The 12,395-nt window shown below is 34.9% G+C and overlaps 2 protein-coding genes across 2 annotated transcripts; one reads left to right on the forward strand and one right to left on the reverse strand.

The window, feature by feature from the left end:
* Nucleotides 1–5,949: 5,949 nt before the first annotated feature.
* On the reverse strand, nucleotides 5,950–8,546 carry LOC138324610 (uncharacterized). Its single transcript, XM_069269663.1, has 4 exons — nucleotides 8,412–8,546; nucleotides 7,994–8,044; nucleotides 7,301–7,766; nucleotides 5,950–6,530 (listed from the first exon to the last, which is right to left on the reverse strand). The coding sequence occupies exons 1-4, from the start codon at nucleotides 8,415–8,417 to the stop codon at nucleotides 6,274–6,276; spliced, it is 780 nt and encodes a 259-aa protein (XP_069125764.1). The 5' UTR covers nucleotides 8,418–8,546; the 3' UTR covers nucleotides 5,950–6,273.
* A 770-nt stretch (nucleotides 8,547–9,316) lies between these two features.
* On the forward strand, nucleotides 9,317–10,939 carry LOC138324611 (uncharacterized). The gene is made up of 3 exons (XM_069269664.1): nucleotides 9,317–9,367; nucleotides 9,561–9,840; nucleotides 10,198–10,939. The coding sequence occupies exons 1-3, from the start codon at nucleotides 9,341–9,343 to the stop codon at nucleotides 10,452–10,454; spliced, it is 564 nt and encodes a 187-aa protein (XP_069125765.1). The 5' UTR covers nucleotides 9,317–9,340; the 3' UTR covers nucleotides 10,455–10,939.
* Nucleotides 10,940–12,395: the final 1,456 nt, after the last annotated feature.

Raw genomic sequence — 12,395 nt, forward strand, 5'->3', positions numbered from 1 at the left:
CCATAAATTTTTGTCAAAATTAACTTAAAGGCCCACTACCTTTCCGGAGCAAAATTTAAAGGTTTCTTAAAAACATTAATAACAAAAGAAAATATATATCGATGGCTTAAGATGAGGTTACAACACCAAAAATATGAAGATTTCCTGTCTAATGTACGATAACAGTGAAGATTCATTTCGCTGTTTTGCCGTCTGGCGCAGTGATAGTCAACTACCACGCGGCATTTAGGACGACGGCGGGAAACATAAAACGACCCGCGTTATGAAAATTAACATTTTATTTATTCTAATTAAATAGTTCTGAAGGCGATGATAAGTTTGCTAGTAAACGTATAGTTAATAACTTCTGCGACTCTACAAAATTATTGATCTCGTTTTACATTCCTATTTTAAAAATTAAAAGCCGTTTCGGAAAGGTAGTGGCCCTTTAACATTGGTAACACCTATAACAGGAACTAAACCAATGACGACAGTAAAATCTTCACCATGACAACCAATAACATTTAAAAGGTTTTCAATCCAGAGACGGAATTGACCATTTTTCATTTCCTACATAAGCTAATGCCAGAGCAATGGTACAACCATCGGGGACAAGAGAACTGGACATTCAATGACCATAAACATGGACTGGACAATGTGACTGAACCCGAAGACTTAGTTGACAGAGAGATTATTGCAAACGTTGGCGCTCCGAGTCGCCAGTTTTCCTCGCACATCCAGCATAAATATGAAGTCTCGGGAGGTTTGGAATATCGCTTCTCACTCATTTGTTTCGGTAACAGGAATATTAACCTGCCATCTATTCATGCTGCGATACGTCAATCCGCACATCGTCCCGACGATAATCTATAGTCGTCATTTATATACGCGCTGTGGTGGTGTCTCTCTACTGAATCCATCAATGGGAGGCTTATAAATGGTATTTTACATGACAGATATTGCTGCTGAGCTCGTGATGTTGGGATGTCGATCTGGCTCTCGTGACGTAGCCATGTCTGTTTCTGTGCTAGATTTGCGAACGTATCATGATGACGTATCGATGTTATGGAACTAGGATTGGCAATAAAGTAGTGTGCTGGTACTTAATCTTAGATAGTAAATACTCACTCACGGCTCGATTATTTTGATTACTTACATCACATTTAGCCACAAATACGTACGTCATTGCCGCACGTGAGTGAGTGAGCGCGTGCCATATTCATACCTAAGAATATAACAGCGTCTGATAAGATGTACTTTAATTCAGTCGGAACATTGCCTAGAATTTCAGTCATCATGTCCCCAATGACAATTATTCATAGGAAATATCATATCTTGAACACATTTCTGCAAATGGAAACGTCACTTTATACGCAGACGATAACACACCAGGGGTCCCTCAAGGCATGTTACTGTATATCTTTTTAGACGACGCCAGCCGTTCGCTACAATTTCATTGAGCTAGCGAGTAATTTTCCAAAGCATTCAAACCCACGCAACCAATAGTTAGTAGGAAGTGATCAAGTAACTTAAGCCCGATTACGAGTTTGAGATCAGCGATAAGGTACCGATCCTTTTTTTTTAGAATGTAATTGTAATAGATAAGTATGTTTATAGCTTTTTTTTTGTTCACAGTAGCGATTTGAACAACAACCAAAATAAACCCAAAACAAACAATTTCGTACCTTTTTAGTCGGTTTTGTTTGTCAGCGAGCTATATGAATATTCAATATATGGACCTTGCTACATGATCGATATTTTGTCGTAACATTTTTTGTATCTCTGCAATATTCTTGAACCCATGACCCAATTTACTTCCATGCTTGTCGACGTTTTAGGGAGATTCTAATTTCGTGAAGGAAAATGAGACATATAGATATTTACAAAGTTACAGGCATATATCAATACTATGATAAACCAAGGATCGATAAGATCATCTATCATATAAATGAACTCTTTTTCGTTGTGATAAATTTCGTCACCTGCGAAATCGGGGGAAATCAATTGTTTGTGAAAACAATGTGGTTTATAGTACGAGACATGTATATGGAGACAAGTTTGTAACGAGATGTTAGACCGATAAATCTCGTCTCATAACGAAACAATTACAACATATTCGTGCTTGTTGTACGTGTGTGATCTACAAGATTAGTTCAGTAGAAATGTAAATCAATAATTTAAATTTGATAATTATTATAAAGTGCCGACTTTTTACTTTTAAAGGGCCACTACCTTTCCGGAGCAAAATATAAAGGTTTCTTAAAAAACATTAATAACATCAGAAAATGCATACCGATGACCTAAAATAAGGTTACGACACCAAACATATGCAAGATTTCCTGCGTAATATATGAAAACAGTGGAGAGTCAATTCGCTGTTTTGCCGTCTGGCGCAATGATAATCAACTACCGCGCGGTATTTAGGACGACGGCGGGAAACATAATACGACCCGCGTTATGAAAATAAACATTTTATTTATTTTAATCAAATCGTTCAGAAGGTGATGATAAATGTAGTATTAACGGTAAGTTAATAATTTTTAAGACTCTACAAAATTATCGATCTTGTTTTACATTCCCATTTTAAAAATTAAAAGCCGTTTCGGAAAGGTAGTGGGCCTTTAAAGTGTGTTTGTCGAAAAAATTATGTCGGAGGGTGGTTTAGAAATAAATAAATATGTTTATATTATGTACAAGGAAAAGGGTGTCACTAAGTTGTGAAAACTTACGTCCAATCACAATTTTAACAGTTTATGTCAATAAAAATATGTAAAACAAACAACAACACAAAAACAAATAGTTGTGTCAGTTTAATGTCAATTTTCTCTGTGATAAGTTTTGTAAGGCATATCACGATATGTGGGCGAGTAATATCCAAAACTGTTATGACCTAAAGTCATGAGAAATATCGCTTCCCTCCATCACGTTCGTCTTCCATACTCCCGGAGTTATCATAACTGTACCTAGGGTGCTCTGTGATACGCTTGACGTGTGTTAGCGGTAGTTTTTTTTCGTGGTTTAGAACATTGACATTATTTCGTGGATAGAAATATTCGTGGTTATTCTTTATTACACTAATTAAACTATTGTATTATTTTTACATCCGCAGTTTCATTTGAATCAAGAAAACAGTGAAAGTTTCTACAAAACTAAAATTTAATTTTGATACAGTATGTGATTGACGTATAGTACACAATAGATTGGACCGATGAAATACAGCAAAGATGGCAGCTATGTAATTTTCTCTTTAGCCAATCAAATGCCATTAAGTGATGAAAACAGTGTAGATCATTCGGAATTCATTCATTTTGGCGCTTTTCAGAGAAGAATTTTCTTTATTTGCTAAGGATTGGGTTCTGGTTTGTCCTGGTTTATACTTGCCTAATCTGAAGGGTAATTCAGTGTTAGCTCCATGTCAAAACCATTGGCGATGTATCATATGTCATGGTCATTCGATAGTTTCCTGTCAGTCTCGATATCTCTCGTCTGTTCAGGAAAGTAAATGTTTGTGGATCGATTGGATCTGTCTTCTGCTTCTTTTAAAAAAACCGTTTGTATACAAGAGCGACTAAATCATCTTTGGTGGTTTCAACCACAGATTCCTTTAATTTATTGGAATTGTCTTTGTGCTCTAACATCAGAACTTTAGTTTCTAGTGTTTTAAAATTGATAAGTTGGAAATCTCGTCTGAACATTAGGAGTCGCCGATTTCGGTGTTGGAAAGGTGGCAAAATAACTTTTAAAGGTCCACGACATTTCAGCCATTTCGCCTTCTTGTATCTCTTTCAGATTGGAGCTTTTCCTACAAAAGCCTTTCTCGAACCCATTGCGGAGGATAAACAACTGCGATTCAAGGGATCAATGACACATTGCACAATGACAAGGTGTACTTGCTTTTCTTAGTCTTTTGGTTATATCTATCACCTTAGTTCTGGTTTAGGCTTTCAAGTTTGGGATACTGCTTGGTATCACCTTATAAGTGAAATTCCAGTACGACTTTCCATGCATGGAATACAACTAAGTTAGGAACACGCCATTACCAACATATATATGCAGAATATTGGCTGGTCTAGGGCAATACACTCATGTCGCCTGAGGCTGTATTGCATGGCTACCCATGCAATAAAGCCTCGTGACGTCATGGCGTCAACAAAATCTCTATTTCCTCCGTAAAATTTTAACATTTTTTTCACAAATTTGACTGATTTTACGATAAAAGATGAAAAAAATGGAATTTGTGTTGAAAGTATCACATAATTTTTCATGTATGGAGAATTGACATCCAGTCGTGGACTTCTTCGAATTTATTTCAAAATGGCGGGATATCATAGTTATAAAATTGCAATAAAATTTCGAGGTATGAAAGAAAAATACTCGGGATCACAAAATGTTGCAAAACCCTCGGCAAGCCTCGGGTTTTACAACATTTTTTGACCCTTGGGTAGAATATCCCTATCCTTCATATCCACATATGAAAGAGTCTTACATTCCATAATCAACTTTTCAATTTTATTTTAAAGAAGAAAAAAGCAGAAAAAATATTCTTCTTTCCAATGACTAACATAGATCATTCCGATGTGGGCATCAATATCCCTTTCATGATCTCTTGTTAAAACGAGACAAATGGTTTACATATAAAATGTCTATTTATACCGGGACGGGTGGATAACGCCATCTTCGGCAGTATCACTGAAATACACTATAAAGTAGAAGGCGGTTTGTTATGTAATAAAGAGAAATATTTGATTTTGTCACATTTAATTTGACAGTCTTGGTCCCGAGAAACATTTATATGACGCAATCTGATGGACTTGTATCCAGCGTGAAAATCGTACAGTAACTCGACTGCCAATCTCATCAATGTGTCTTACAATCAGAGAGCATGTTCATCGAATGACAATGGTGTTGTCGGCAATGGTCGAAGGGGAGTAACTCTCGTAATCAAGTCATATACTATCATCATAGCATTTGAAGAATTCGGTTTACATTTGGCCTGCAGCAACATTGATTGAAAAGGAATTAATTTTATATAAAGCAAGGGTCTAGATCCCTAGGGCTGGAAGGGGCACATTATGGAAAATAATGTAGAGCTATTTATTTTAAATCCGTCTACTACTGGAAAGAGTGTGCCTAATAATTAATGGTTATATCATAAGCAGATAGAATTCATACCCTTAATATCCATCTAATGAACTGTAAAGGCTATTAACTCTCAACAGACAAATAACAAATTTTAATTTAAGTGAAAAATTTTAATATTATATAAAAATCAATAGTTTGATGATGATGATGATGATGATGATGATGATGATGATGATGATGATGATGATGATGATGATGATGATGATATCACAGACAGTTTTATGATGATGATGATGATGATGATGATGATGATGATGATGATGATGATGATGATGATGATGATGATGATGATGATGATGATGATGACAGACAGTTTTATGATGATGATGATGATGATGATGATGATGATGATGATGATGATGATAATGATGATGATGAGAATGATATCACAGACAGTTTTATGCAAGTTTGATGATGATGATGATGATGATGATGATGATGATGATGATGATGATGATGATGATGATGATGATGATGATGATGAGAATGATATCACAGACAGTTTTATGCAAGTTGATGATGATGATGATGATGATGATGATGATGATGATGATGATGATGATGATGATGATGATGGTATTAATGATGATGAGAATGATATCACAGACAGTTTTATGATGTTGATGATGATGATGATGATGATGATGATGATGATGATGATGATGATGATGATGAGAATGATATCACAGCCAGTTTTATGCAAGTTGATGATGATGCCGATGATGATGATGGTGATGATATGATGATGATGATGATGATGATGATGATGATGATGATGGTATTAATGATGATGAGAATGATATCACAGACAGTTTTATGAGTTGATGATGATGATGATGATGATGATGATGATGATGATGATGATGATGATGATGATGATGATGATATTAATGATGATGAGAATGATATCACAGACAGTTTTATGATGGTGATGACGATGATGATGGTGATGATGATGGTGATGATGATTTTGTTGATGATGATGATAGTATGATGATAATGAGGATGCTGATATTTATGATAATGATGATATTTTTGATAACGATGATTAGAATAATATCACAGTCAGTTTTTTTATGTAAGTTGATGATGATGATGATGATGATGATGATGATGATGTATCACAGTTTAGTTTTTTAGAAGTAACTTGACTCAGTAGAACGGATCTTCATTGAAGATTGTGTACATATCCTGATGCCTCATGCGGAGTCTCTGGATTGCGGGATGGACTGACCGCACAGATGCTTCTCCGGACCGAGTGTCCACACAAACTGACCGTACAGATACGGCGCTCGGTGTCTGAGACGCGTGGTTCTGCTTAGGCTTGATGCATGAGAAGAGAAGGGAGGTAATCCTTTTCAACATCCGCTTCTTCAAACTGGCTTTCTTGGCCGAAGAGACAGGTATTTCTGTGGAACAAAACAATAGATAAGTGAACAATCACATTTCTATGTAAATATGTATGTTGTGAACAATAATGTTTTATGATTATGAAAAAAAAATTCCGGATAATTATTAATTCCAGGAAGAGTCCTTTACTGCACAGGGATCTGCGAATTTTTTACAGTTTATATAATTTTATATTGACACACCAGAGTGTCCATATACTGTATCATTTTAAGATGTTTTATGGGTCTTGGTAAAAAAATCGGTAAAAATCATGTTCTACATAGTACGATATACGTATATAGTACAATGTACTGATTGTAGAGTATGATTCTTACTGATTTTTGGTCTAGATCGCTAAAACTATAATTATATAAACTGTAACTTATTACCTGATCCCTGTGATATACCGGTGTTAGGTATCTATATCGCAACATTAAACTGTTGCAAAAGGTGCCTGGTATGAAAACTCAAAATGAAGTTGACGAAATAGATAGATAAATAAATAAAATAAATAAATAAATAAATAATAAATAATAAAATAAATAAATAAATAATTAAATATATAAATAAAAAAAATAAAACAAACAAATAAGTAAGATACAAATAAATAACGTGATCAATGAAATAAAACTTGACAATCGCCTATTTTTTCTTGCTTTAACAACTGAGATACCAAGTGAATTATCACCAATAATAAAATCTTTTTAAAAAAATATACCATTGGGAAGATTTCTTTATTCGTTCGAAAGTCTTGTGTAGTATTAGTTGAAATTATTTTTTAATCACTTACGATATGAAATGACGCCATCCACTAAAGAACATTCTGAACAGGCCCAATATCCGCCTGAAACCGGGGGTCTGAGCAGGTCAGAGCAAACGGAAGTCGACGATACAGATCCATGTGGAATCACCACTACTTCCGGATATAGACAAGATGGAACTCTGTTGTCTGTCTGTGTGCTCAGGTCAGATGAAACGGAAGTCGACGATACAGATCCATGTGGAATCACCACTACTTCCGGATATAGACAAGATGGAACTCTGTTGTCCGTCTGTGTGCTCAGGTCAGATGAAACGGAAGTCGACGATACAGATCCATGTGGAATCACCTCCACTTCCGGATATAGACAAGGTGGAACTCTGTTGTCTGTCTGTTTGCTCAGGTCAGATGAAACGGAAGTCGACGATACAGATCCATGTGGAATCACCACCACTTCCGGATATAGACAAGGTGGAACTCTGTTGTTTGCTTGTTTCTGGGGAAAGACGGAAAAATATGTATTTTATATGTATGGTAAAATGTATTGTTAAATATTAAAAGAAAGAAAACCTCACAAAGCAATATTCATTGAAAGTTTTTTTTATTGTTATTATTTGTTTGTTTGTTCATTTTAATTTCTTTCCTTTTAGCCCTTTGCTAATCTCAGTGACATGGACGAAAAGAAGAGGGGACGTTAAAATGGATGTAATCTACATACTTTACCTTGTAAATGTCGTCAGCTTTGTCCATTTTGTCTTGAGATGTATATGCAATCTAGAAATAAAGAGACATTCAGATGCATATAAATGATACATAAAATTTTTCGTCATTCAAAAAATCCCTTGAAATGCACAGAAATTAAGAGGAGAGTAACAGTGGCTCAACAGAGACAGGAAATTAAAGAAAACTTTAGCTTTTCTGAGAATGATGTTTTATTAGGATGTTAAAATAACTGAAGTTGAAACCGAAATGTAAGAATACGCATTTAAAAAAATCCATAAAAATATGACAAGACAAATTCCAAACGGATTAATGGGAGAATTAATATATTAGAACAATCGTACATTTAGCGTATATATGGATTAATAATTGTTTTAATCAAACAAGAGTTGCTTCCGTAGTAAATGCTAACGCAACTTACCTTCATAGAGTAAAACTTGTCTTTGATTTCAATATTCCTGCAAATTTGCGATTACTTTCAGATTCTTTAGCGGAGAAGCTGCTGCGAATGTGTCACTTATGTTAACACGTTAAGGTGGGTTACCGTGGATGGTATCCAATGACGTCACAATGATCATGACGTCACAGATAAGTAAAATCTCGTACCTAACTTCCGTCTCAAAGGAACGAACGGTGTTTCATCGCATATTCTTTTCAATAGAACTTTTTTTTTCGATACATTCGTTTACCTCCAGGAAAATTATTTTATTAGCATTAAAATTGGCATTTTTTCTGAAAAAAAATCTTCTGTTGTCATTTGTACAGTAAACCGAAAGTGAGGTACGGGATTTTACTTATCTGTGACGTCATGATCATTGTGACGTCAATGGATACCAACCACGGTAACACACCTTTACGGGTTAACATTCGTAGCAGCTTTTTCTCAAAAGATTCTAAAATTAACCGCCTTTTTGCAGAAATTTTGAAATCAAAGACCAGTTTACCTTATAAAGGTAAGTTTTATAATTATTTCCTCTTGGAGCAAATATTGTTTTATTAAAACAATTACTAATCCATATTTACGCTAAATGTATGGCTGTGCATAATACGTTAATTGTCCCAAAAATCTGTTTGTGAGTTTTTCTCTAGTCGTAATGTGTAAGTTTATTAGCATTTACCTGTCAACTGCAGTTATTGAACATCCTAACATCCATTTCTCAGCAAAGCTAACTTTTCTTTTATTTTCCTTGTTTCTGTCACCGTAATTTTCCTTGCATTTTAACGGGTGTAAGAAAATACGGCAAAACTAGATGTACTCCTTTTTAATGACAAAAATATTTCATAATATCAATTTGTATACACGTGTCCCTCTTTATTTCTAGATTTAATATACATCTCACTCAAGACAAAATGGACAAAAATAGCGATCTTTACAGGGTATGTATTTTAGTGGTTTTTTTTATTCGTCTGGGTCACTAAGATAAACAAAAGGTTAACGAGCAAATAATGATAATAGAACAAGCCTTTCAAAGAATATTGACTCATTAGAGAGGTTTTCTTTCTTGGAAAATTTAACAATATATTTATTATATCTAATATAATATACACCTTTTTGTATGTATTTCCTCAGAAGCAAACACTACCAAAAACAGACAACAAAGTTCCGCCTTGTCTGTATCCGGAAGTGGTGGTGATTTCACATGGATCTGTATCTTCGACTTCCGTTTCATCTGACCTGAGCACACAGACGGACAACAGAGTTCCATCTTGTCTATATCCGGAAGTAGTGGTGATTCCACATGGATCTGTATCTTCCATTTCCGTTTCCTCCGATTTGTTCAGACCTCCGGTTTCTGGTGGATATTGGGCTTGTTCAGAATGTTCTTTAGTGGATGGTGTCATTTCATATCGTAAGTGATTTTAAGGAAGAATTGCAACTAATATGTTATATTTTCGTACCTTCTTGACGAACATAGATGTTGTTAAATGGAATCATTGAAAACATTAGATATAATATAAAGTAAAATATTTTACTGGTTATAATTTGTAACTGTCTTACTCTACGGGTTTAATTGCTTTTAATTTCAAGCATATCTAAGATAATAAGTTATATTTAAAAAATCACGTTTTCATAGAAATCAATTATTCGCGGGAGTTTAATTTTTTAGATAGGATGTTATACTGGATGTGTGATTAATAGTAATCCGCGAAAATTAAAATGCACATAGAAATGTGATTGTTCACTTATCTATTGTTTTGTTCCACAGAAATACCTGTCTCTTCTACCAAAAAAGTCAGTTTTAAGAAGCGGATGTTGAAAAGGATTACCTCCCTTCTCCTCTCATGCATCAAGCCTAAGCAGAACCACGCGTCTCAGACACCGAGCGCCGTATCTGTACGGTCAGTTTGTGTGGACACTCGGTCCGGAGAAGCATCTGTGCGGTCAGTTCATCCTGCAATCCAGAGACTCCGCATGAGGCATCAGGATATGTACACAATCTTCAATGAAGATCCGTTCTACTGAGTCAAGTTAATTAATTACTCCTGAAAAGCTTAACTGTGATACATTGTCATCATAAATACCGTCATACATCATCATCCTCATCATCGTCGCCGTCGTCGTCGTCGTCGTCGTCATCATCATCATCATCATCATCATCATCATCATCATCATCATCATCATCATCATCATCATCATCATCATCATCATCATCATCATCATCATCATCATCATCATCATCATCATCATCAACAACTTAATAAAAAACTGACTGTGATATCATTCTAATCATCGTTATCATAAATACCATCATTATTATCATCATCAATCAATAACATCATCATCATCATCATCATCATCATCATCATCATCATCATCATCATCATAATCATCATCATCATCATCATCATCATCATTATCATCATCATCATCATCATCATAATACCATCATCACCAACACGCAAAACAATCTGTGACATCATCATAATCATCATCATCATCATCATCATCATCATTCATCATCATCATCTTATCAAATTATACATTTTGACATATTAAAATATTCGATAAAATTCAAACAGTTTTTACTTTGTATTTTGTCTGTTGAACAACTCTCTCGTAACATTTATAGCTGATAGCATGTTTATTGGCAATGTTATACATATTTAAATATTTAAGCAAAGTATGAAGAAATCTGAATCGGATCGAACCTAAAGTCGAATTCCTTTCAGAATCAAACGCTAAACCCAATGCCATTGTTTGTTTTAAGTTTTAAACTAACACGAGTTAAATAATGTTAAGAAAAAAAGGGAATCCAGAGCGACTCCTTGCATCCTTCCCCTGTAAGGATTAAATGTAGCTGTTCGCTGTGCACGACGGAGATTAGTACATATATACTGGTAGTAGTACTTATTTGGCTGAACAATTGGCCGAAAGCTGCATCAAAAGGAAGCCTGTCTTGGCTTGTGTAGATGCCTCTTGAATAGCATGGCTCGTAGTAGATATGGTTGTCCCTTAGTGGATAACTTCTCTACTTATAGATACTTCTTCCGGTGTGACGTATATATACGTATATATGGTATTAGTTAACATAATGTTGATAGTTCTTCTCATTTTTTTAACTGGATAAAATATATAGACACTATGCCTCACTTGTAGTTAAAATATATTGATACTTAGATGCACTTACTCAAACTAGTCCTTCCATTACTTATAAAAAACTATTTACATAATTTCGATAAGGGGATATTGAACAGTTAATTGTCTCTTGGTCCATATTTAGCACATTTGATCCTGCATATAAAATAGAATGATGGTATGAATTTATTGGGATGGTCTTTCCAATTATTGTTTAGGCGGCTTTTCAAACTATTGGTCGTTGGCGCCGATACAACTGATTCTGGTAGTGAATTCCATTGTGTGATGACGCTGTTACTGAACACATTTTTGCTGGTGTTAAAGGCCCACTACCTTTCCAGACAGAGCAAACCATAAATGTTTCTTAAAAACATTAATAACACCAGAAAATATATACCGATGGCCTAAGCTGAGGTTACAACACCAAATATATGCACGATTTTCTGCGTAATATATGATAACAGTGGAAAGACATTTCGCTGTTTTGCCGTCTGGCGCAGTGATAGTCAACTACCGCGCGGTATTTAGTATGACGGCGGGAAACATAAGACGACCCGCGTTATGAAAATTAACATTTTATTTATTTTCATCAAATTGTTCAGATGGTGATGATACATGTAGTATTAACGGTAAGTTAATAACTTTTGCGACTCTACAAAATTCTCGATCTCGTTTTACATTCCCATTTTAAAAATTAAAAGCCGTTCTGGAAAGGTAGTGGCCCTTTAAAGGCCCACTACCTTTCCTGGGCAAAATATAAAGGTTTCTTAAAAATATTAATAACAAAAGAAAATATATATCGATGGCTTAAGATGAGGTTACAACATC

The sequence above is a fragment of the Argopecten irradians genome, chromosome 5, assembly GCF_041381155.1.
Source record: "Argopecten irradians isolate NY chromosome 5, Ai_NY, whole genome shotgun sequence".
NCBI classification, from domain to species: Eukaryota; Metazoa; Mollusca; class Bivalvia; order Pectinida; family Pectinidae; genus Argopecten; species Argopecten irradians.